At 39.7% G+C, this 25,741-nt stretch overlaps 2 protein-coding genes across 24 annotated transcripts in view; both read right to left on the minus strand.

Annotated features, from left to right (window-relative positions):
• Positions 1-21,637, minus strand: part of prkg2l (protein kinase cGMP-dependent 2, like) — a 29,141-nt gene extending 7,504 nt beyond the window's left edge. For 3 of the 5 annotated variants that reach the window (XR_013190690.1, XM_077196981.1, XM_077196983.1), the window contains exons 1-16: positions 21,516-21,635; positions 18,833-19,362; positions 17,223-17,389; positions 16,993-17,106; positions 14,947-15,052; positions 14,550-14,613; positions 14,361-14,438; positions 10,684-10,778; positions 10,121-10,189; positions 9,191-9,289; positions 8,964-9,114; positions 8,695-8,834; positions 5,416-5,505; positions 5,092-5,233; positions 4,012-4,175; positions 3,086-3,208 (exon numbers count right to left, since the gene is read on the minus strand). Coding sequence is in view for 3 of the 5 variants with exons in the window: in XM_077196981.1 (XP_077053096.1) it covers positions 3,086-3,208; positions 4,012-4,175; positions 5,092-5,233; positions 5,416-5,505; positions 8,695-8,834; positions 8,964-9,114; positions 9,191-9,289; positions 10,121-10,189; positions 10,684-10,778; positions 14,361-14,438; positions 14,550-14,613; positions 14,947-15,052; positions 16,993-17,106; positions 17,223-17,389; positions 18,833-19,320 (2,090 nt within the window). In the remaining 2 variants the exon portion in view is untranslated. Of the gene's footprint in view, positions 1-3,085; positions 3,209-4,011; positions 4,176-5,091; positions 5,234-5,415; positions 5,506-8,694; positions 8,835-8,963; positions 9,115-9,190; positions 9,290-10,120; positions 10,190-10,683; positions 10,779-14,360; positions 14,439-14,549; positions 14,614-14,946; positions 15,053-16,992; positions 17,107-17,222; positions 17,390-18,832; positions 19,363-19,944; positions 20,076-21,515 lie in introns of all 5 variants that reach the window. The other 2 variants (XR_013190691.1, XM_077196982.1) reach the window with 1 other exon arrangement.
• Positions 21,638-22,152: 515 nt separating this feature from the next.
• Positions 22,153-25,741, minus strand: part of col13a1 (collagen, type XIII, alpha 1) — a 115,555-nt gene continuing 111,966 nt past the window's right edge. For all 19 annotated transcript variants that reach the window (XM_077197008.1, XM_077197017.1, XM_077197016.1 and 16 more), the window contains one exon: positions 22,153-25,461. In XM_077197008.1, coding sequence (XP_077053123.1) covers positions 25,429-25,461 — 33 coding nt within the window. In that variant the 3' untranslated portion in view covers positions 22,153-25,428. The remainder of the gene's footprint in view (positions 25,462-25,741) is intronic.

The following is a 25,741-nucleotide window of genomic DNA, read 5'->3' on the forward strand; positions in this document are numbered from 1 at the left end:
TACATTCGAAAATGCGTCTCTGCGTGAGCATTTTGAACGGTAGCTTGTGGAGGCTCCGATTCAAAACTCGCAGATCCAAGATCGGTCGTAACCCACCACCTTTCTTGGGTACAATGAAGTAGGGACTGTAGTGCCCTGACCTCATATCGGCTGGAGGGACCGGCTCTATCGCATCCTTCGCCAGTAGGACTGCGATCTCCGCACGCAAGACATGGGCATCGGCTGCTCTCACTGTAGTGGAGTGGATGGCCCGAAACTTGGGGGGACGCCGGGCGAACTGAATCGCATAGCCGAGCCTGATGGTTCGAATGAGCCAGCGAGACGGCCTGGGGAGCGCTAACCAGGCTCGCAGAGACCGTACAAGCGGGACCAAAGGGACCGTAGGCGTACCCGGAGTGGGGCAGCGAGGTGGAACACAGGGACGCAGCTCGGGAGGCTCTCTCTGGGAGGCGGCCCGTAGCGGGTCTGAGTGTGCTGTGCAGCACTTACCTGGTTCCACGGGGCAGGAGGTGCGGGAGGCGGCTCGATGGCGTTCTCGGACCGTACGCAGCTGCCGGCTGGCGATAGAAGAGGCGGATGAGAGTGGTGAGGATTCTGACCCCCCACTACTCTCCGGGCCCTCTTCGGACCCAGAGATGATAGAAACTGCTCTTTTATTGAAAATTTGGGTACCGCTGGTTTTAAGGCCAGCGGCGGAACAAAGGATTTTCCACCCGGCCCTCTTCCGGGGGAGGGAGCGATGCAGTCATCGTCTCCTGGAGAGCAGTCCCTTCCACCTCTGGGTCGCCCGTCCTAGGGCCGCTTACCTTTGGCTTTGCCGCCCCTCTTGGCGGGGGCCTGGACGGGCGGGGCGCCCTGCCTGCGACTGGCTCCACGGTGCCGCTTGGATGGAGGCTGCTGCTGCGGCGCGGGAGCAGGGGCAGACGCAGGCGGACGCCCACGGCGACGAGCAGACCGAGGAGCTGCGGGCGGTGGGGTGGAGGCAGCAGCTGACCGCCGCGGCAAGATGTGTCTAATGGCCTCAGTCTGCTTCTGTACAGCCGAGAACTGCTGGGCGAAGTTCTCGACCGCGTCGCCGAAGAGGCCGGTCTGGGACACGGGGGAGTTAAGGAACCTGATCTTGTCGGTCTCCCGCATGTCAGCCAGACACAGCCGGAGGTGGCGTTCCTGGACCACCAGTGTGGACATCGCACGACCCACTGACCGCGCAGTGACCTTCGTCGCACGGAGCGCGAGGTCAGTTGCGGCACGAAGTTCTTGGAGAACTTGTGGATCATGACCACCCTCGTGCAGGTCCTTCAGTGCCTTGGCCTGATGAACCTGCAACAACGCCATGGCGTGCATGGCAGAGGCAGCTTCCCCACAGGCCTTGTAAGCCTTGCCGGTCAGGTCCGACGAGTACTTACAAGCCCGGGAAGGAAGACACGGTTCTCCACGCCAAGTGGAGTTAGGGCACAGTTGCATAGCAACGGCCCGTTCCACTGGCGGGATACGCGTGTATCCCTTAGCTGCCCCGCCATCAAGGGTGGTGAGGGAGGAGGATCCACCGAGACGGTTTCTGGCAGTAAAAGGTGCCGTCCACGTCCCTGTGAGCTCCTCATGCACCTCCGGGAAGAAAGGCACTGGGGTGGGTTGCTGAGAACCAGCGCGCGCCACCCCGAGATACCAATCGTCCAACCTCGAGGGCTCGGGACACGGTGGAGGGTTCCACACGAGCCCGATCCTGTTGGCGGCCCGGGAAAGCATGGCCATCATCTCCGGGTCCGACTCGGGCACCGCTGGCACACCTGAAGGAGGCAGCGGCTCCGAGCCGTCGTCCGCGGAGAGGTCTGACCCACCCTCCGATGCAGCGATCGACATCTGGTCTTCGCAGGGAGCGCCGAACGAAACGACCGGTACACATCTCGAGGACGGTCCAGAACGTTCCGTTGGCAGCTCAACTGGTTGCGGAGCATGAGAGGAGTGAGGGTTCCTAGGGGGTTGGTTCCCCGAAGGAAGCGCGCTCACTGTAATCCTCAGGTCACCCGTGTCACTGCCCGAAGCAACCCGCGAAGGGGGGTTGGAACGAGGTGCAGGCACGGGGACTCCGCCCCTTTGCAGGAACGTGAGTCTCGACCTCAGCTCCGAGATGGTCATCTTCCCACAATGGGTACATGACTCATCCACGAACGCTGCCTGTGCGTGTTCGAGGCCCAGACACACAAGGCAGCGATCGTGACCATCCCGCGAACCCAGGTAACGACCGCATCCAGAAACACACAGATAGAATGTCATCTTGAAAAAGACGCAAACTGTGTAAGCTCTTTTAGAGACTGCTCTCCTTGGTGCTGAAGCACGCAGGGGAACGGTCACAGCGAACACAGACAGGAATGTGCACCTGTCTGTGCGCGATTCTCTCTCGCTGGTCTTACCAGCCGTAAAAACGGCCGTTGAGCGCTTTAATCGCGCACCTTACCAGCCGTAAAAACGGCCGTTGAGCGCTTTAACCGCGCACCTTACCAGCCGTGAAAACAGCTTTTTTGTTTGCTCAGTTTTAAAACAACAAACAAAGAAGAGAGAGAGAGAAGAGAAAAAGACCGCTCGCGCTGTTGTGCCGTCACGCCCGCACCAAAGTGGAGAGATCCAGAAGAGGCTTGCTTTCAAATTCACTCTGTTCAGCATACGAAGTGCTTGGCTCCGAAGCAAAAAGCTAGTGTGCAATCGCACCAGCTGCTCGTTTATACCCGCGCTAACGAGGGCGCGCAGCTGATGCAAATGATTGCACGCCAATGTGTATTGGCTTGTTTTAGTTTCACTCGAAGTAGATTGGCCTCTCTAGCGAGATTCCTATTGGTCAGTCATGACCTACGTTGTAGTGACTGACCGATAGGGAACTGATTATAATATTTGATTTTACATTTAAAGTTAATATAATATTAACTGAATCTTGCAACTTCATCATTACAAATAGATTAAAATACATGACAACCCGTTTCGAAAGAAATGCACAGTAATTTGCTATTATGAGTTTACAAAACCTCTGGTCAGTGAACTGCTGCGTATTTGAGATGAGTTTGAAAAAAGTGTCAGAATGAGAGAAACATACTTGCAAAGTCTCCGTATGAGATCCTCTGGACGCTTGCTGATCCTCTTGGGAATGTCCACCTTCTCTATCCCATGAAGAACCATGGTGTAGATCCTGATCGGATCAGAGCCTGTGAATGGAGGGCTGACAGTCGTGTGGGAGATGTTATATTTCAAAAACAATCAAAGGTCATTTATCATAATTTAAGCCACTTAAACTGCTCAAATTAAACCATAAGGCAGACAATGCCTAAAATGTATTTCACTTTGTGAATTTGAGTTTAACAATACATGATTAATGTCACAAAAATGCATAACGCAACGTTGCACAAGAATGTAAATAAATGAGCTCAGCTAACAGTATGCATCAGTAAGATTTGAGAAAATGTAAACTTCATGTGACATTACATCATAAAGATTTCATCCAGCTGGTTAATCACACAGCAACTGCATATATTACATAGTCCCATCCCCAATACTCTGTTGTCATGGTGATGCTGACTGAAGCTTGAGGCAATAGAGTACACAGTGAAAGCCATGATGGCTAGTTTCACTCTGGAGGACCATTTGCTCTGGTCAAGAGAGCCCTGCCCCTTATAAAACGGATGTTGAACATGGTGCAGAGAGTATTGGCAGAGGCACAGGGAAGGCCGTGCCAGTTCAGCAACAGAGCCGATTCTCTGAAGGTCTGGGAAATCTGTGCCCTTTAAAGGTGAAATGTGCAATTTTCTGCGCCACTAGTGGCACCAAATGGAATTGCAAAACTGATTATTTCTACCAAACACTTTCCATTGTTCGTCCGTCCGTCCCAGCATTGGTTGAACCAGAAGTTGCTTTAAAAGTTTCCTTTTTTTTCAATATTTCCATTTTTGGAAAGTCAGCTTAAAAACTCAGTCCTATGGAAGCATTTGGTGGATGAAACACATGATATAAAACACACATGATTACCTGCCCATTAGGAGCTCAAAGATGAGGATGCCCATGGACCAGCAGTCAGCTCCGAAGTCATGACCCTTATTCATGATGACCTCAGGAGCCACATACTCAGGAGTGCCACAGAACGTCCAAGTCTTCTTACCTAGTCCAATCTTTTTGGCAAAGCCAAAATCAGTCTGAAAAAAAAAAAAAAAAAAAAAAACAGCGAAGATAATAAGTATGCTCAGTGTAAGTCTGAGACATCGCTACATATTCCAGACTCCCATACAGAGTTAGGTACAAAAGTCTGAGACCACTAGTGAAAATTATTGAATTACAAATAATCACAAATTATATGATCATATCTGTGTGAAAAGTTTAATTGAAAATATACATAATTTTTTTTTATGTAAAACCTGATGATAATGTTTTTCAGAATAATTTGAGAATGATCCAAATAACATCTTGTTTTTCAATAGAAGTTAAAACATCTTATTGTCTGTACTGTCACATGATCAGTTACAAATTAGTTAAGAGCAGCAACAAAGCAATTTGAAGGCAAGTCAATGGAGGAGAGGCTTCACCTTGCTGAATAAACTGCTTTTGTGGGAAAATGGCTTATTTTATGAATCGAAAGCCCATCGGCTAATCTTCAACACGCTTGCTCTTAAATGTTCGTTTTAGATTCATTTATTTTTAGAGTTTACACTGAAAAAAAAGCTGTTTTTAAAGAGGTCACAGATAGTTGCGCGACAGCTATGATTCAGTTTACACACTTCTCATATATTTTTATAGCATCCGCAAACAGAGACTGACTGAAGCACAACTCTGAACGAAATTCAATGACGTCAATGCTGCAATGTGATTGGGTATCAAGGCACACGTGATCCAAGTTAGCCGTTATGCTGTCTCCAACGGTAGAGCCACAGACCATCGTATATCCCGATAATAAGACCATCACTGGCTTTGAGGCCTTGATATAGTGAAAAATCTGAAATAATTCTTATTCATGTTACATCATTTTAAAAAATGTTTTGCTTTAATTTTTATTACCACGTGGCCTCAGACTTTTGGACTTTTCGCCATGGTATTTAGTGATGTATGTAAAATGACCATTTTGACATAGCCTTCCCCATCCAGAAGAAGATTCTCTGGCTTCAGGTCTCGGTACACGATGCCTCTGCTGTGCAGGTAATCAAAAGCTTCCAGCACACATCCAGTACAGAAACGGGCAGTGTGCTCGTCAAAGCAACTCCTAAATGAAGTCAAAACATCAGGACGTCCTAAATTAAGAGACTTGCGTATTCTACATCTATTAGCAGCTATGAATCAATCAGCGATAAGTCAGTAATACCGTGTATGTGATCAGAATAAATGTTTATCAAAGGCGGTGGGCTGTGATATGCAATATACACAGTGTCAACAACCTACACTCACATGTCCCTTAGCACGCTCCATAGCTCTCCTCCCAAGCAAACCTCAAGCAGCATGTAAACATACTTATCATCCCGGAATGTCCGGAACAACCTGAAACACACAAGGGCAGCCTGACACACTCGATTATTTGCATTCAGAGTGTATCTTTAGCATTTCTTACTGCTAGCTTTCATAGAGAACTAGACTTGCATGTAAAGCTGTGCTAGCTTTTCGTCTACAAATGCCAAAGAAGCAATAAAACGAGCTAGAGCACACATTCAGACAGAAATATAAGCATGGTTTGAAATTCCCTGGGGAGTTTCCTAGAAACATGCAAAGTAGAAGCCCTTTTTCTGATACAGATGAAAAGCACAATGGCACTGAGACCACTGTGACAGATATAAGACAAATGATAGTGTGTCAGTATGAGACTGTCCGCTCCACCACATTGTTTGAAGGAATGGAGCAGGTTACTGAGCTCTGACACCACTGTGGCCTCCAGTCGCTTTGGATAAAAGTGTCTGCTAAACGACAAATTTCAGGTTTAATGTGTAGATTTAAATAGTTAGATTGAATGCAGATTTAATGCATTAAGCACGCTCAGCAGTTCCAATCTTGTGGAAAAAAAAGATGAAGAAAAGGATAAATCTTTAAAATGTTTAGAACGTGCCAAGCTTTTTTGAAATTTCATTTCATTTCATTTATTTATTTATAAAGCACAAATTAATTGCAACAAAAGTTGACCACTGTGCTGTACAAAGAAAAAAAGAGAAAAAAACACAGTAATAAAAAACAACACATCACTAAATTTAAGTTAAAAGAGACCAACAGTTATAATGAATGAAATGCAAGGGTAAAAAGATAAGACTGTAACTTCAATTTAAATTCATGTAGGGAAAATGTAGACCTCACAGATAAAGGAAGACTATTCCATATCCTAGGACCGGCCACTGAAGCATGTGTGACTCTTTTAAGGTCCCTAAAAGATAGAAAAGTTCTAACTTTGGACAGAAGTTTAAGATGGAAAAAACATGACTTTACTACTGAATTTATTTGTTGGTCAAACTTAAGGGACGAATCAAAAAGAATTTCCAAAATTTTCACAGTGGGTTTGATATAAGAATTTAAATGACCACAAAATATATTTTTGGTTTTCCTTTTCCAACAGAGGGCCCAAAGACAATTGATTCAGTCTTACTCTCATTTAAATGCAAAAAAATTCATCCAAGGTCGTACATCAGCTAAACATGCAAGCAAGGATTCTAGGCCTTGCTTGTCATTATGTTTTAAAGGTAAATAGATTTGGGTGTCATCTGCATAAAAATGAAAAGACACTCCATGCTCCCTAAAAATTGAACCTAGTGGAAGCATGTAAAGTGAAAATAAAATGGGAGCCAGAATAGACCCTTGAGGAACACCACAGGTAACGCTTGCTACAGATGAAACAGCGTGACCAATACCTACTGAAAGGGTTATTTTACTGAGATAAGATCTGAACCAGCTATGGGCTGTTCTTTGAATGCCCACACACTTTTCGAGGCGTGATAAAAGAATGTCATGATCAACTGTATCAAATGCCGCAATCAAATCCAAGAGCTCTAAAATTACTGATTTCCCAGAATCGATGAATAATAAAATGTCATTTAATACTCTTAGAAGTGCAGACTCAGTACTATGATTTTTCATAAATCCAGACTGGAATTTTTCTAGAATACTGTTTGTTGCCAAAAAGCTCTGCAATTGCATAAACGCAGCTTTCACTAAGATTTTTGCAATCAAAGGTTAATTTGAAATTGGCCTAAAATGTGATAAGACAGTTGTGTCTAGATTTAGCTTTTTCAACAAAGGTTTCACCATAGCATGTTTGCAGAAAGATGGAACAGACCCAGAAAGAAGGCTCTCATTTATAATTGCTAGAATCCAATCGTCAACACTATCAAGTACCAATTAAAAAAATTGTGTAGGAACAATATCAAGAGCAGAGGTAGTGGGCTTCAGCTTAGCAACTGAATCCATTAAACCCAACAAAGTAATTGGCTCAAATGAATTAAAAAACCTAGTGGGAATCAAAATATCTACAAGGTCATCAGTACAAGGAATAATGGACTGTCTAATTGCATCTATTTTATCCTCAAAATTTGTTTAAAAAGTCTTCACACAAAGTTGAGGACTCCACTAAATAAATATTGCCGTTTGGATTAAAAACATAATTCAAGATATTAAATAAAGTCCTGGGACTATTGTGAAATTATCTCAGATTTGGCAGCTTTAACCGCTTTTTGATATATAATTAAAGATTCCCGTAGAATTTCATAGGATACTTGGAGTTTATCCTTTTTCCACCTGTGTTCTGCTCTTCTGCAGGCTTGTCGAGTATTGCTGTTTAGCCAAGTTTGTAGAAATGTACCAGTTGACGTGTTGAAAGCTTTTATACCATCAGATTAAAAACATCAGATTTGGCAAACAATTTTTAAAATAAAATATCTATACATCTTGAAGAATACTGCTTAATTGCTTTTAGGAATAATAATCAATAATTCAAAATAAATAAATTATACTGCCAAACTACTTAAGTTTTTTTTTTTTAAATCATCCATTTAATTAGACATTTTAGAATTTATATATATATAGTAAAAAAATATATTTTTATACAAATTTGTTATTTTTATAACAAATTATCTATTTGTTCATCATAGTGTGTTTATGTCATTGTATGTATGATGAACTACATGTTTTATGTATTTTTGAGTAAATTAATAAATCCAGACACAAAAAATTTGTATCTTCCCATTGACCCCTGCATGAACAGATAATCAAAGTCAAGACCATTTTCTATTTGGCCATTGTCTATGTACAGCTATGATAGCCATAGTGTCTGTAGCCCTAGTGACAGTGACTGAAGTAAATATCAAAGATGCCAGCTTCCAAAACACCGGAAAGTCTTATCATAATTGACACAACATTATCTAATAAACAAGTCTAATCGAAGTGCAAGGTCATCCATCAGACCTTAATTAACAAACAGCAAACAACAGTCTGTTTACCTACGTTTCTCCCACCGGTCTTGCGGTCTAGCAGCAAGCCATTCATTCAGTCCATCATATTGATTAACTAATTCATTAATTTAGTGGCCTTCAGGGGGAACTGAAGTCTTGTTCTTGAGCCCAATCTGTGTACAGATACCTTCATCACTCTTGAGGTTTATATGAATCTAAATTGTACTATTATTCCTGTGTGTTCACACTTCTCCAATTACAATATGTCAGTATGCGGCAGGAAAGATATGCTCATTAGACTGACCTGACAATAAAGTTAGAACGGGTCTGTTGGAGGATGTCCTTTTCTGAGTAGATGTGCTCCTGCTGCCTGGTGTCCACAATGTGCTTTTTCTTAATACACTTTAAAGCAAACGCAGTATCTTCTGAATCTTTAAGCTTGACCTAAGACACAAAATGCATGCAATAAACAATATAAAACACTTTTTTTTTTACATGCCATTAGTGCAAAACCTTTTGCTAGATACATTCATGCATCAGAGTGATATGTATGCTGTATAAATGAAACCTAACCAGCTCCACTCGTCCAAAGCCTCCCATCCCTAGTGTGGCCACTACTTGAAGTTCTTTCATGAACGAGTAACTGGACACACCAGCAGCCTTCTCCTTCAGCCTCCTGAACTCTGCTGCCTCTGGAGAGCGTTCGTAAAGAGGCGACTGAGGCCTGTGGGGAAATGATTGTGACTGTCACATACAGGAATGGAGTAGTCTGTGTCTGTTTCCATTAGGTGTGTTCTTACATGGCATTCCTCATCTCATCACTCAGAGAAAGCTGCTCCACATACTCCCTCAGATAGGCTTGCAGCTCCTCGTAGGTTCCCACCATCTGATTGAAGTTACTGTTTAAAATCCGGAGACAGTGATAGTAACTGTTTTAGTCATAGGTAGAATAATAGTATCCTGTAAAAATGTATGTTTCAAAGTTGTAAATAAAACAGAGATTACAGTTTAATTCAATGTTGTTGTTTTTTGCCATTTCTTTGTAATTATTTGTAAAATTTACTTTCAATTCCTGAGGGAAAATTGTTTCAAAGTAAATCCTATAACAATTTCTTTTCATTGTATGTTGTTAGGGATGAAGCAGTAGTCTATATTAAAATAAAAATGTTGGTCAGTGATTCTTAATAATTAAGACTAATTTAAAGCTGTAAAAAGCTATAAAATTATAATTTTAAAGTTATACCAGACAACCATCAATTTATTAGTGGCATGTATCCAAGTTATAACAATGACAATTTCAGCTTTTTTATTTTTTATCATTTTATTATTATTATTATTATCATTTTCATTATTATATATTTATTATTTTTAATTTGATTAAATTTGATTTGTATTTTTCACTTAATTTGTATCTCCCTTCTATTGTTTTATTTGTTATGTTTCTAGCTATTTGTTTTTTGTTATTTTATTTTATTACTGTAACATAAACGGTTTTCTTTTATAATTATTTGAAAAATCTGAAACAAGATATACCTAATTACGGAATACCTGAAGGCTAAATGACACAGTATTTATATTAGATTTTTTTTAAATAACACAGGATGTTTAATAACATATTAGGTTTTTTTCTGTGGTATCAAAATTGGTATTGAAAACTTACGATACATGTAATAATCAGATTATGCAATGGTGACAACCCTACTTGTTAGTGTGGAAGAATCATCACTTACTCTCTATCCACCACCAAACACTGTGTGTCATTTTCCTTTGCAATGATATTAGCCGAACGGACATCCTCACTGAAATGAAATTATAAGACATATGTAATGATGTTGTGCCAGTTTGGAGATTATATATGTATCTATGTATATATATACAGTGACTGAAAACACCGAGAAAAACATTTGCTTGTTCCATATTGAGAGCATTTCATCTCAGCTTTAAATTAATCAAAATCATTATTACAAATTAGTGAATTTGTGAATTAGTGAACAAGTGGCTCTTCTGTGTCTAAGTATTTGAGCATCTCTGTGGTTGTTTCGGTACTGAGTGTGCTCTTCAACAATGGTACATTGAGAATGAACATCTTTTCAGATGACTGACATTCCACCTCCCATATCCACTCCTACAGAATGTCTGTTTCTTACAGCTCTTAGCGAACAATATGTGGACATTGTAGAGATATGTAATTAGTCTTTTTCCTGGCCTACAGGAAGTCCACAGTCACAAAGGAGTCATTGTTGGTTGTGTTCGATATTGTTAAAAACACTTCAAAATGATACCCTCTCCAAACCTTATGAGAGCCTTTTCCCCAAAGTAATCACCCACTCCAAGAGTCTTAATCTCCTGTGGTTCTGAAAAGCCCTCTGTAGTCTGTGTTACAGACACCTGGAAAATAACACACAAAAACATCTTACTGTACATTTAACTTCTTGTTTGTATAACTAACAAAATACCCCGCCATCACATTTGGAATTACTGTCCTACATCTGAAATCTCCTTACTGTCACAAACGCAGTAATATTCATAAGATGCATGATGCAGACTATCAATTAAAGATACTTTTCATAAATACGTACATTATCCACAGTTGGATACGCAAAGGACAATACCACTACCAACCTTAACATTAGATGTGAACGAGCAACAAACTGAACAGAACTAGCGGTTTAAATAAACGAGACAATAATGGGTAACTATATAAACAAACAGGGAGTAATTGAGGTCATGAAAATGCTAAAAATGATATGGAAGAAACCAAGACACATAAAAAGAAACAAAATAAAACTACACAGAACCCTGACAGAAGGTTGACAGAACACAGGGAGAGGGTTTAGGAGGAAGATGAAGGGCGGACGAAGGACAGGAAACAGGAGGAGCTGATCGAAGGGAACACCATGGCGGAGTTGACGGAGGGAGAAGTCAAGGCAGAGCTGTGCTGGGTTTCATGGACAGAGCCTGGGTGCCGACTGACGGAGGCGGAGCTTGGCAAGATGGAGACCCCAGCATAACTGAAGGGCAAACTGACCTGATCACAGGGCTGGAAGACAGCTTAAGGGACCAAGGCAACAATGGGCGCTTGGCAGAACGGGGAGAGACCCGAGAGAGAGAGGACCAAAGCTGAGCCAGAAAGAAGGAGGAACCCGGTGGAGCCGATGGGCTGACAGGCCGAGGTGGAGTCATGGGCCTGGAGGCCTGAGGTGAAGCCAGGGGATCCATATTGAAGAGCTTGGCAGACGGAGAGGAGACCTGAGGCAGAGCCAGGGAGTTGGTGGGAATCTGCGGTTGGGGTGGTGCCAAGGAGCTGCGCGAAACCAGTGGAGCAAGTGAGTCCTGGGTACTGGACGGAGCTAGCAATGGTGATGAGGACAACGGAGTGAGCAGATGACCAGAGAGAATAGGATAATCTAGAGAAGTCTCTGGGAAAAGTTCAGGGGTGGGGACAAGGGTGGGAGATGGCTCCATGATAAGGTCCACACTTCTACCGGATCAAGAAAGAACTGACCCCACGGCATGGCTCCAGGAGGGACCTGGTAGTGGGCTCCAGTCTCAGAATGGAGGAGGCTTCCGGCTCTTGCTCCAGGACAGACCCATTGGCTGGCAAGTCTCACATATGGTCCGTGGCATATGTTGTCTCGGGCTCAATCTTCATTGCGGCCTTGAGCGTTGGAACTCCGGGCTGGGATGACTAGTCCTGTCTGGAGCGGGCAGTAAGATTGCTGCTATCGATGGAACATGTGCCACAGAGTCGAAGATTGTGTTGTTGTCCTTGATGACTCCCACGTGAGGGAGGATCTGTGCAGCAACAAGGTGTACTCAACCCCTAACAGTAGCATCTAGCCGAGGATGTCGTCCATCCCGCTCCAGAAGAGATGTTTTAGAGTTTCATCGTCCCAGCGTGACTCATTGTATAGATCCACGAAGACAGCAACATATTCCTCCAGCATCAGAAATTCTGGAGATAAGAGTCCTTCTTCATTATGGTTTATCTGACGCATACACAGTGGTATTAAGCAGATACATGACACAGACTATCAATCAAATAAACTTTTAATAAACACAGAGATTATCGAATACACAGAGAACAATACTACTAAACAAACTTAACATCAGATGTGAACTGACAAAGAACTGAACAGAACCAGGAGTATAAATACACAAGAACAAACAAGGAAACTAAACAAGACACAGGTGACAATAAACAGTGACTAAGGAGCTCTCGAAGAATCCCAAAATAAAAAAAGGATATACAAGAAACTAAGGCACACAAACAGAAAACACAATGAAACTACACAGAACCCTGACACCTATGATCATATAGAGAAGCCAGGCTTCTCTAAAATATATGGATTGACAGCTCAATGTCCAATGAAAAAACATCTTATCCCATGCAAGTAACAGTCATAATCATACAGGTTACAAGTGAATTATGGCTTCTGGGTGGGACTCAAATTAATTAATCTCCAGTCTCTTATTCAATTAACATCAATCTTTGCTCCATTATAATCAATGGTACAGGTATCTGCAATAGACTCCCATTTGAGTTCATTGGTATGTCTGCCTATATGGCGTTATTTTTTAGTCAAAAGTTATGAGCGTGTAAGACATGCTCACGAGCACATTATGTTATTTCACACGCGCAAAAATGAACCTTCAGCTGGCATGATAAAAGTACTCGCGCACAAATTCAACAACCGAGAGGTGTACAGGTAGCTGCGAGCGAGCGCCTGGCATACTCTCATAGGTAACTCTGCTTGTACAGTGGAATCCTGCTCGCGCGCAGCGGGCTTCTGCTCGCGGAGTGCTGTTTTGCTCGCGCAGTGGATTTCTGCTCGCTCAGCTGATTTCTGCTCCCTCGAGTCTACATGACTTTTGACAATTTGGGGGCGGAAACCAAGGAGGGCACTGACCCTCTTATGATTGGTCACTTTCATCGTAATCGCAACCACAGGGACATCTTTGTACCTTGATGGACAGCTCTCATTACAGGAAGTCAGAGTCAAAGGATCTGACGGAGTTTTTTTTTTTTTAGTTTTTTTTTAAAATGAATTTAAACTGTATATAAAATCCTTAAAAACTTTGAAAGGTCCTGAAGCACAAAAAATATATGATACCCTAAAACACTTCCCAACTAAGATAAATGGATGAACAAAGACTGAATTCTCCCCTTATGTCATGTTATATTATAATTCCTTACCGTTTATTTATTAAAATGTTTATTTTGCTTACAAATATCCTTATTTTTGTACTAAGACTACATTTATATTCTTGTTGTATGAAGAGCTGCTCCCTCTGACTATATTGTCCTTGTATCCTATTCTAAAGAAAAGGAAGTTATGCAGCCATGTTTGTCTGTAAATCTTGATATTTCAATAAAAAATAAAAAACTCCGTCAGATACTTTGACTCCGTGCTTCCTGTAATGAGAGCTGTCAATCAAAGTACAAAGATGTCCCTGTGGTTGTGATTACGATTAAAGTGACCAATCATAAGAGGGTCAGTGCCCTCCTTGGTTCCGCCCCCAAATTGTCAAAAGTCATGTAGACTCGAGGGAGCAGAAATCAGCTAAGCGAGCAGAAATCCACTGCGCGAGCAAAACAGCACTCCGCGAGCAGAAGCCCGCTGCGCGCGAGCAGGATTCCACTGTACAAGCAGAGTTAACCTATGAGAGTATGCCAGGCGCTCGCTCGCAGCTACCTGTACACCTCTCGGTTGTTGAATTTGTGCGCGAGTACTTTTATCATGCCAGCTGAAGGTTCATTTTTGCGCGTGTGAAATAACATAATGTGCTCGTGAGCATGTCTTACACGCTCATAACTTTTGACTAAAAAATAACGCCATATGCCTACTCCTACAGGCATATTCATGTTGGCAAAGCAGATAGATTTCACAATGCTACAATATTGAAATAAAAAGAAAATAATATTTAATGGATTATATATAAATGAATACTTAATGCAATAATGCATACCTCTCCTTTAGCAATGATAAAGAAAGTATTTCCTTCCTCGCCCTCACGAATAATGTACTCTCCTTTGTCAAAATAATCCTAAAAAAGATTGAAACATGAATATGATTTGGTTTTATCTAATTTCAGAAATAAATATGCATTACCAACAAATGACAATGCTATAGACACAATAAGATGCGGAAAACTTACAACTTCTAGACAGTCAATTATTTTGGCAAGTTTCTCCTCTGGTAGATCCTTCAACAAAGACACACTAAAAAAATGGAACAATATGTTTAATCAGCATTAAAGGTAAACAGCATGCAAGCGAATCCATAAAAATTATGTCAAAAGGTGCACAAAAAAATAAGGACAGAAATTCTTCATTATAACACATTCAACCCTTGCGCCAACCAACCTTATTTTAAGTTAAATTTTTACATCAATTTATGATGCACTGATACGCATTTGTGACAAGGTTTACATCAAGCATTTAAATAAGCGCTGAATGTTTGTTGAAGCAGCCAAGCAGAGTAGTGTGTGTTTGTTAGTGTGTGTGAAGTTGACAACTGATAAATATGGACAGATGTTAGTGGCATGAATGTACCTGCGCAGGAAGCTGAAGTATTCCTCGTGTCTGGCCTGAGTGGATCTCATCATGATAGACTGGAACGTCTGCCGGTCCAGAGCCCAGATGTGGGACAGAGTCACAGCTAATGAAATGCAATCACCATCAGTTCCACTTCACAAATCTATAACTATGACACAAATCCAATGTTTACAATAAAAGTGGGTCAACAATAATAGAAAAAAGTCATGTTTGATGTAATCCAATTTTTTTGCAGACTGCATCCAAATGAAATGCTTTGGACTTTTGGACTATTAAAGGTGCAATGTGTAAAAATTTTGGGTATCTATTAACAGAAATGCAATATGACATCCATAACTATGTTTTCAGTGGTGTATAAAGAACTTACTTAATAAACCATAATGTTTTTATTACCTTAGAATGAGGCATTTATATCTACATAGGCGCGGGAATCCCCTTCTATGAAGGTCGACAAATTGAGACGTCATGTTTCTACGGTAGCCGAACGCGAACAAACAGCGCTACAGAGCACGTTTCGTCACTACCTTGAAAGAGAAGCCTCAGAGAGCTAAAAGCTAGCCATAAACACCGTGAGTAGTGACTTTTTCCTTGTCAGTGGTGTAAAATATGTAGTTGGATTGTTTCATGTAACTTAGTTCTTCTCCCTCGCTGTGTTATGGCTTTGCTATGTGGGGATAAATGTGCTGGTTACGTTCGTGAGACAGCTGATTAGTACTCTTGTCATTGACCGTAAAACAGTAATGTTACAGGAATCACCAACCCGTCGATCGCGGTCGACAAGTCGATCTTGGAAGCATTTTAAGTCGATCGCGAAGAGTTTTCAAAATCAGAGAAAAAAAGCCTATTGTGTGTAGTAAATGGTGTCTAGGGGATGCGGAGGCTGTTACAATCATGCCATTTTTGCCGCGCGCACCTTTGGGCTCATGCGGACGCGTCGAGTTTAAACAAGGCTTTACGCTTTAACCAGCTCAGCCACAGTAACAGCTCATATTTAGCCAGCTAAACTTTTACTACCCTGTTAGAAAAATATATATAGTTGCATATAGTTTCATGTGGTTCTTCTCCGTCGCTGTATTATGGGTTTGCTATGTGGGGGGAAATGTGCTGGTTACGTTTGTGAGACAATCAGCTGATTACTATTATTATATTATATATTAAGATCCTTGATGGCTGACTATGACTATGTATGTCATCTGACTATGGCTTTGTAAACTTTATCCATGGTGTGGTTTATTATGGACTGTGGTACAGAAACAGTGACAATGTTACACACTCTTGGCTTACTCTGGCTAGGCTATTCTCTGCTGTCTCAGACGACGATATGTTTGTCCCCTGTTAGACACCGTAACTTCTTCGGAAGGGAGGGGTGAGCGGTGGGCTGAGCCCTTAGTGCAACTCGCAGCCGAACCGCTAGATGTCGCTAAAAATCACACACTGCACCTTTAAGTTTTATTTTTTTTAAATGCACCTATCAGTTTTTAGGTAATGGAAGAAAAATCATTTCACTGAAAAAATAAATAAATGAGGATTTAATTATTACATTGACATTGCAATTTTTATTAACATCATTACCTACAGCAGCTTTTTAATCAGTATTACCGCAACATTGGAATACACACAAACAGTCTACAAGGCACATATGCTAAAAGATCAAAAGATGAGCACATCTATATGATGTTTTGATATTTTAAACATTATGAACTACACTCACATTTAGCCAGATTTATTAGTTTTCTTAAAAGGATTGTTAAAAGCACAAAAGAAGATATTTTGAAGAAAGCTTCAATTTTTTTTGTCCAGAATTTATTGTCCTAAACAACACTAGACCACACTGACTTTCATTGTAAAAAAAACAAAAAACAAACAATTGATGATAAAAAAAGATGACAGAAATTTTACTTAATGATCCTTTAAGTAATAGTTCAGTCCATAATTAAAAAAAATGACTTTTTTACTCATACAATTTTTTTTATTATCTTGCTGTAAGCTATTAGTTTAAACACAAAAATACACCAAAACAGGAACACACACACACACACACACCTTTGACTGTGGCTGTTCTTTTACAGTTATAGAGAATGGCCAACTCTCCGAAGGCTGTCCCAGGACGCATCTGACCCAGGAGCTTTCCATTTTGAATGACCTCTAATAAACCCTCTAAACACAGATAATCAAATCAGAGAAAAAATATAAAAAACAGTGGAGTACAGTGAAATATTTTGATTTCAAAAATTCTAAAGTATGAAAAGTAGGTAAAAACATCTGGAATTTACCAGCGAGCACATAGAGGTAGTTCCCAGGCTCTCCTTCCTGAATAACCAGCTGCTCAGCAGGGTACGTTTTCTCATACATGCAGTCCACCATCTCTCGAGTGTGCTGAGGCTCCAGCTTCTTCAGAAAGTCATTGTTCATGATGGCTTCATTGATCAGTTTCTTAGTGCTACAGGAAAAGAAACAAAAAGAGTTTTTGAGAATGAAAACCACAACACTTTTCAATAACTAATTCATAATGTTTTTGTTGAAATCTATCTATCTTCCTATCTATCTATCATCTATCTATCTATATATATCTATCTATCTATCTATCTATCTATCTATCTATCTATCTATCTATCTATCTATCTATCTATCTATCTATCTATCAAAATTCATGATTGACTGTTTCATAATTTACGAATTTTGCAACATTGACACTGTTATTGAACTGAATTGAATCAACAACTGACTCAATGTGAATAACGACACTGTTGTCTTCTGCAGAGCCGCTTATAGCTGAATTGAACTCATTTAATAATTGGTGAACTTTACACAGTTATTGGACTGAACTGAAACAACACTGAACTGAATTCAGCTCAATAATGACACTATTGTTTTTTTTAGAGATGCTTTAAAGCAGAATTAGAATTTGCCTCATTTTTGAAGAAGTTTGCTTAATATATTGTTTTTTCCCTGTTTATCACAATAAAGCTGCTTTGAAACAATCTACATTGTAAGTGCTATGATACATGCTTTACATTTCAAGTGTTCTCAACCTTTGTGTGAGGACCAGACTAACTGAAATCAACTTAAGTAAAAAATTCGAATCTGGTGCAAGAATGTCTAAATATTATATGGCAGTGTATGTTTAATTTCGAACGAAACTAAATGATGAGGCTGAGGGGAAGATGATCAGTGAGAAATTAAGAAATTCGTATTAATTATTATAAGAACAATTCCTATTCTTATTAATTCTTACTCAGTTTTGGTCTGTTCCTCACACAAAGCCATCACTTGACTTGGAATGCACTACATAAATCTAAAATATTGGCAATTTTTTGAAAATTTTTTGACAGCAAAAATACAGTGTACGAGTTAGGAATTATATGTATAAATGTGTAAATAGAATTGAGTAATGATAGTGTAGTAATAGTGTATTATTACTTCCTGTGGCATAACAAAGCATACATTTTTCATTCTTTCTTTTGGAGGGCTGACAAATTTTGACTTTTTACATGTCAGTTTCAGATGTTTTTTGTCTTCAGTACTATACTATGGCTAATTCTCATTATCACATCTGAAACTCTCTACTGACCTCAAATGGATCTTATGAATGAATTAGTGCTGGAGATTTGTAGACTGCCTTCAAGAGCGTGTTTAATTAAAACAGTAATGATTCCTGTCCATGCATACAAATAGCCTACGGTTTGTGTTCTTTTTAGCCACTCCATCCCCTTCAGAGTGTGTTATGGAAATCAAGGCTTTCAAGCCCGCTCTGGGGTTGGAGACAGTACAAAGGCTTGGCTAAACCTTACTCCTATCTCCACCTTTCCAGGGGAGTCAGTATTCCAGTGACTCCATGATGAAACAAACAATCCAGTGGTGCAGTCAGTTTCCGCACACTCACCTGGAGTCTTTGCGGATGTGAGGTCTCTCAGTGGAGATGTGATGGACCCTGTGGTCATGGCAGAAGTGCCTCGATGTAGGTTCGGCTGAAACGCCCTCCTTAGCTTTAAGGCGTCGATGCACCTCCACAGCCACTCTGTGAAAGCGTGTGGAGCCCTGGTTGATCACACTCAGAAGTCTGCGGCTGTGCCTCAGTGGTGCCGGCGGGGAGCGCCCGAGGCTGTTATACCCGATGGCGTCCTGGAGCTTATCGATCTGGGAAACTTTTGCCTCTAGTTCCCTTTGAAGGCTCTGTAACCGCTTCTCCTGTGCACGGAACTCCTGGTCCCTCCGTGCCAACTCTTCCTCCAGATGGGCGATCCTCATCTTCAGGGGCTCCACAGATTCCCAAACAGGGGCCTCTTTTATACCGGAGGACAGGCAGGTCTCCTCTAGTCGACGAGCTTTGATCGAACCGTTCCCCATGATCAGAGAGTGACTAGGAACCATAGAGAGGCCTTTGGGCTTTTAAATTTGTTCACTGGTTGGCCACTGCAATCAGAAGACAAAGTACAGATTTTCTGGTTATCTAGACAGGGCATGTCAATTTAATCTACAGTACTTAAAGGGTAACTAAACCCCTGGTCAAAGCCTGACTCCACCCACTGGCAATATTTGAAAAATGCTGGAAAAGTGGGCAGAGCCCAGCGGAGATAGAGGCGACGAACCGAGGGCGGGGCTGAGCGGGGGGGCGTGCACCTGAGTCCCGCAGTGACATCTGCTGTCAAACTAGCTAAAATGGAGTGACGCAAGAAGCTTTGCAACAGAGCGGTCATTTGAAGTCGAGAACTTTTCTCCCCTACCTTCACCTGAAGTGGAGGAGGGTGAATTGTCTGTGGACACCAGCTCAAACTGCGGTCTTGACTCCCGCATCGCATTCGGCATTCGATTATTCTTATATGCAGTCATTTTGAGCAAATTTTTTCCAGGATTATTATTACTATTACGTTCAATATATTTTGCTGCTATGTGAAAAAGATAATCAGCAAATCCCGCCGACACGTTTGTCTACACCAGAGGATTAACTTTAGCCTAATAAGAAGGAATTGTGATTAAAAATACATGCTCACTCACATCATGACGCCGCTGCGGTGGTGGAGTCCATGCAAGAAGAGCAGCGTTTGGCAGCGCCAGCGGTGTGGAGAAGCCCATTTCCACCTCCATTGCGTTGGAGAAGCAATCCCACGTAAAATGCAGGTTGCACACTGGAGCGATAGACAAGATTAACTACCTAGGCTATACGAAATAATCTAAATAACTATATAAATGCTATGCTAACTAGATGCTAATATATACAGTATCTCTATCCTGATCGTTTTCAATACTTGTAATTCCAACTCCTGACTCGCTAACAGTAGTTTTGACGGAACCAGATGCTTTTATACCAGGGGCTGCCAAGGGCGTGGTGAGCTCGCACCAAGGGCGTGACAGAGTGACGTCAGAGAGTATTCTACGTCAGAGAGTACCCCTACTGCAGGAGCTTTCCGTTTAACCAGAAGAGGGCAGCACTCAGACGTTTTTACACCATTGATTTGAAAATTAAAACACTTTATACCATAATGTCAAAAAATGTACTCGAATCAATGAACAGCATTTATGAAGCTCCATTCTTACAGATAATTAACTAAAACAAGTTGTTTTAGTGTTTAGTTACCCTTTAAGTCTCATGCTTCTAAATCTTCTAAATCTTTATTAATATTATTCTTTTAAAAATGGAAAAATAATTATAAATACTATATTATGTTTCCTGGTTACACTTTACTTGGTAACACTTTATTTTAGTGTCCTTGTTACACATTACATGTAGTTACTGTAGAAATAACTATAAATTACTGTATAAATGACATGCGGCTAACCCTAAACCAAACCCCAATCCTACCCCTAACTCTATAGCTAGTAAGTACATGTGGTTAATTGTTATTACACAGTACTTAAATGCATAATTACACTGTAACACTGACACCAAATAAAGTGTGACCATAAAATGTAATCCTTTATTTTACAGAACGTGTACTTGTACTTGCCTGAGAAAGTACTGGATAATATAAGATTAGGTGTAGGTTTAGGGTTAGTGCCTGGTTATAACCCAGTTATTGTAATTGTAATAATAAGTACATAGTATGTACATGCGGAACAGGACTGTAAAATAACGTGCTACCAGTTTCCTTAAAAAATATATTTGATCAAATATTATTTAGAAGCATGTGGCTGAATGTTTTACTGAATTTTGTGTAAATATTGCATGAAAAAGACTATTAACACTAATTTTACACTGCTATTGTCCAGGGGAAAATATACTTCATATCGTAATAAATTGTTTTATTAACATTTAAAACACATGACAATAATGATGTACATTAACGAAAAAAAGACCATGAACAACATTAATGACTATGAATGGAGGAATAATTCTTTGAACTGAGCAGCTGAATATGCTCATTCAAATTTTAATTAAATACTTCATCTGGCATTAGCGAGAGATTTGATTGTAGATGAAAGAACAATTAGACTGTGATTTAAGACTATGAACTTGAAAGACCTTTACAAACGAGCAAATTTAATAAAATATGACATACATTTTCTGCAAATTTGATATTTAACGAAATTAAACGCAGCAGACAGGCAAATGTTGAATTACTACTTACCACCTGTCAGGGTGTAATACAGTTTCCACAGCTGTTTATTTGTGGATAATTGAGAAACGCTGCTTGTCTACATATGAGCGATCGGTCTGAGTCTGAGTCGCGCGCTGACAGGATGCAGCAGCAACAACAGGACTGTCTTCTCGAGAGACTGAGCGCTGATGCGGAACTGTTGAATTTACTGACATCTAGCGGTGGCAGTGTAGCATTACACACGACACGGAAACGTTTCATTGTGACTTCGAGCTATCTTGTCATAAGAGATTAATGTTCTATTGCAAATTTTTATGAATTCCTCAAAAGCATCTTCAGAATTTTCTTTTTTTTGGAACATTGTTTTCAAAGACAAATTCTGTCTTTGGATGTCTTTTTTTAATGTTTCTTATTGTGTCAAGCATAGAGATAATTCACCCTAAAAAGGAAAATAGTACTGTCATCATTTACTCACCCTCACCCCTATACTCATCAGCAGAAGTGTTCAGCAGAAGACAGGAATTAATACAGGTTTAGGACAACTTAAGGGTGAATAAATGATGGCATAATTTTCATTTTTTTGGTGAACTATATCCCTTTAATTCTGTTTTTGTAATTTCTTTAAAACCAGCATTTGTTTCCCAAACAGAACAGTTCAGTCGGTGCATTTGAATTATTCCATTTCCTTTATTTCACTGCATGGATAATACAGTTCTGATGTCTTTTTGAAAAATAAACAAAAAAGCTAGCCTATCTTAAAAAAAGAAAGTCATTATGAAAAAAAAAGAACTTAACAAAACTTTAAATAATTATAAACAGTGTCTCCAAAAGCATATATTGAATCAGCAATAATAGCATTTTACATATTCATTCAATGCATGATTTTAAACAATTTAAAGAAGGGAAATGGAAGGAAAATATAAATATAACCCTAAAGCCAACCTTTAGTCAAACAGACTGTAACATGTTAGTCAGATTGACACTTTAAATGTAAATGTATACAAGTAGGCGTATAATAACCATGCAAGTGGTTGTAATTCATCTTGCATTTGCACTTCCTGTAAAAGCACTGAAATAAATGCCCTCTTATCCATGTTCCATTACATACAACAACAACAGTATCAAAGATATCACACAAACGGTCAGATAATTTGTTCTTGGTATGAAACACACTTGTAAATGATCTAAAGAAAGAAATCTGTGAGCAGCAGGTGAACAAAGACAGCAGTGCTCAAATGTGATGTGGACATCAGAATGATCCAGGAATTGCATTCAAAACTCCAACTGGCAAGTTTGGTTAATGTTCCTTGGGCTTGACAGCTGTTTTGAAAGTGTACTCCTCATTAAAGGTCAGTTTAAGCCTATAATATGGGAAAAATAACTGATTATAAAGCATTTTAAAAATGCTGTCACAAATTTGAATTTAGTCAAGATAGTTATATCGGAGAGACACATTATTTGAAGAGTACACTGTACAGAGTCGAACAACATGAGATCAAAACATTTGTGAACAGGGAAATGTATAAAAAAAAATACATGATTTACAGTAGCCTACAAACATTATATTCTTGTTCAAGACATGGAAAAAAAAGTCACACACACTTCAATGTGCAAAATTATACTGAGAAAAAGAAGTGAAGCCTTGTGCACGATAACATGAAAACCACTTCATAACATGGCATGCCCCAAAGTTTAAAAAGCACCTAATGCTATTTTAATACAGATTGCATAAGATCTGATTCATTCTTCCTATGAGCATTGTAGATTATCTTACGTCAGAACAGAACGATTAGTAGGCCTATTTGCAACCAATATCATATTGTAACTAAGGGAAAACATGATATAAACACATAGAAATACATATTTTTAAACATACAGCTGTGAACACTTAAAAATAAAGGTTTTACTGGCTGATGCCATAAACCAGCATGATTTACAGCCCATAGGCTACTTAAAAAAACTTTTTTCTTAACATTTGCGCGTCGCGAGCACAGCACAAAGTCTAACAGAACAGGTAAGTTTGTTTTTTATGAGGCGAGAGACTTTTTATTTCGTAACAAGTAAAATGATGTTAAAATAATGACACTGACAGATATAGCCTGACAACATCTCATTTGCGTTCACCCACGTCTTTCAAAATAAAAGTCTCGCATCAGAAAAGATTTTAAGTTAAAAAAAATTTTGTCGTTGTTTCTTCGACTTCACACAAGTTGAGAAACACTGACATAGTCGACTCAATAACATTATACAGTGAAAATGTGCTCCAATAAACCCATTGAAGAACCTTTATTTTTGAGTGTACAGTATCATTATGAAATGTTAATTTTTACACATATCACACAATGTCTTCAAAATCAAATAGACAATAGACCTCGGTCATTTATAATCCAATAACAATATTACAAATATACATATTTTAAAAGTATTTGTTATTTCTCACTTAGGCCTAAAAACCCTCTAATAGTGATGAAAACAATGACCTATATAGGCTACTGATAAGAAAATAAGTGTTCTTTAGGCTTAAATGAGTTATCTATATGTTATCTGTATAACATCTTCTTAAATGATTAAAACTTGACAGAATAGAAGATTTAATGAAACTATACAATGGGTTTATATACAACCAATTTTTATCTGAAAGAGGTGTCAAAATATAACGTAAGGAATGCTTGCATTTACTTTAAAAATAGCTGCTGGTACATTTGCTATCACATCTAATTTTCCTTTCCTTATTGTAATTATTGTAAGGATATTAGTATATTTTCCCTTACAAACCCCACTATGGTTGCAGTGATATTGTCATCCACTCCATATTCTGTGAAATTGATAACAATAACTTTAATATAGGCTACTGGACAACCAAAAATAGTTGAAGATGTTTACTCTAATCATTCGCAGCCATAAAACTTAATATAAACAAAAACTTTATCTGAAGGTCACACATGTTGTGAACCAACAATAAATTAAATGGCCAATGCGTCACTGCTGGTTAATTTTTTCTTTTTGCTTTAGCTGCCTCATACATTCTTAAAACTACAGCCGTTCTGTACAAGAACAAACGACGCTCAGTTATTTTCATTTCAAAGAGTTTGCAAAATATACAGATCAAGTTAGCATTGACATTTATGTTTACAGCAGTGAAATGTACATGCATGTTGCAACTCCATCAAATGCCCTTGCTGCAACTAGCTTTAAAAAAATAAAATAAATACTGTTTTTGCTAAATACCTTTTAGGAGGTTTATGGTGAAAGTTGGTACACACACAGCATTTCAGTTACAGTGATAGTCCTTCGTGTTCACTTTTTGGTTTTAGCTGTATAAGTGATTTTATTCTCATTTTTAAAGGTTGATGCTTTAGGCTACAAGCACAACCGTTATGTAGCCTACATACATTTTAAATAAAAAGCAGTGTAAATGTGTAACTACTATGAGTGAAGTGTGAGGTTACATTCTACCGACAACTCTCAACAGAAGGCAGTGATAGTTTGAATAAGGAATCATCAAAGATTTTTCTTTCTTTGGTTTGTCTGGAAACACATTAACACCACATCTGCATGTTCAATGAGCTGCGCTGAATCCTCTGCTCACAAACATTATAATTGTACATAGCATTGTCATTAAAAAGGAACAAAATGTGCTAAAATGTTTCTTTCACATAGTGAATAATATTAAAGAGAAAGAAAAGGCTGTAAAACTTGAATGACAGAAATGACAGGCTACTTCTGAATGATCGTCTTTTCTGTAGTTCAGTCAGTTTTAGTCTGTTCATATCTGCCCCCCTCTGGGGTCTTCCAGAACTACAGGACGGTTATACAGGAAACGAAATCCTTCAAACAACCACCAAAGAGCAGCCCAAACTCAAAGATCGTCCAAAACATCTTCAAGTTTTTGTGTTGCTTATAAAGGAGATCAAACCAGAAGCACGTGAATCTCACCGCTGGATTACTTCTTGGCTAGCTGGAACGGATTCTGACCCTTTTAATAAAAGAAACACACATTTGTAATGCACTGAACACACTTTACTCCTGACTTGGAGATGGAGAATGCTTCAGACAACATGCATGTAGAATAACCAGTGTTGGGGGTAATGCATTATAAGAAAAGCAAGTTATGTTATCAGATTACTTTTTCCAAGTAAAGAGTAGCCTAAAGTAACGCATTACTTAGGGTATACATTTACTACAAGATTTCGGAGTTACTTTTTCACATAAGTAAAGCAAGTTACTTTTTTCCCCCATTGATTGACTGACAGCTC

This window comes from Siphateles boraxobius, unplaced genomic scaffold (assembly GCF_051911475.1).
Source record: "Siphateles boraxobius isolate OS27281-9 unplaced genomic scaffold, OSU_SipBor_1 37, whole genome shotgun sequence".
NCBI lineage: Eukaryota > Metazoa > Chordata > Actinopteri > Cypriniformes > Leuciscidae > Siphateles > Siphateles boraxobius.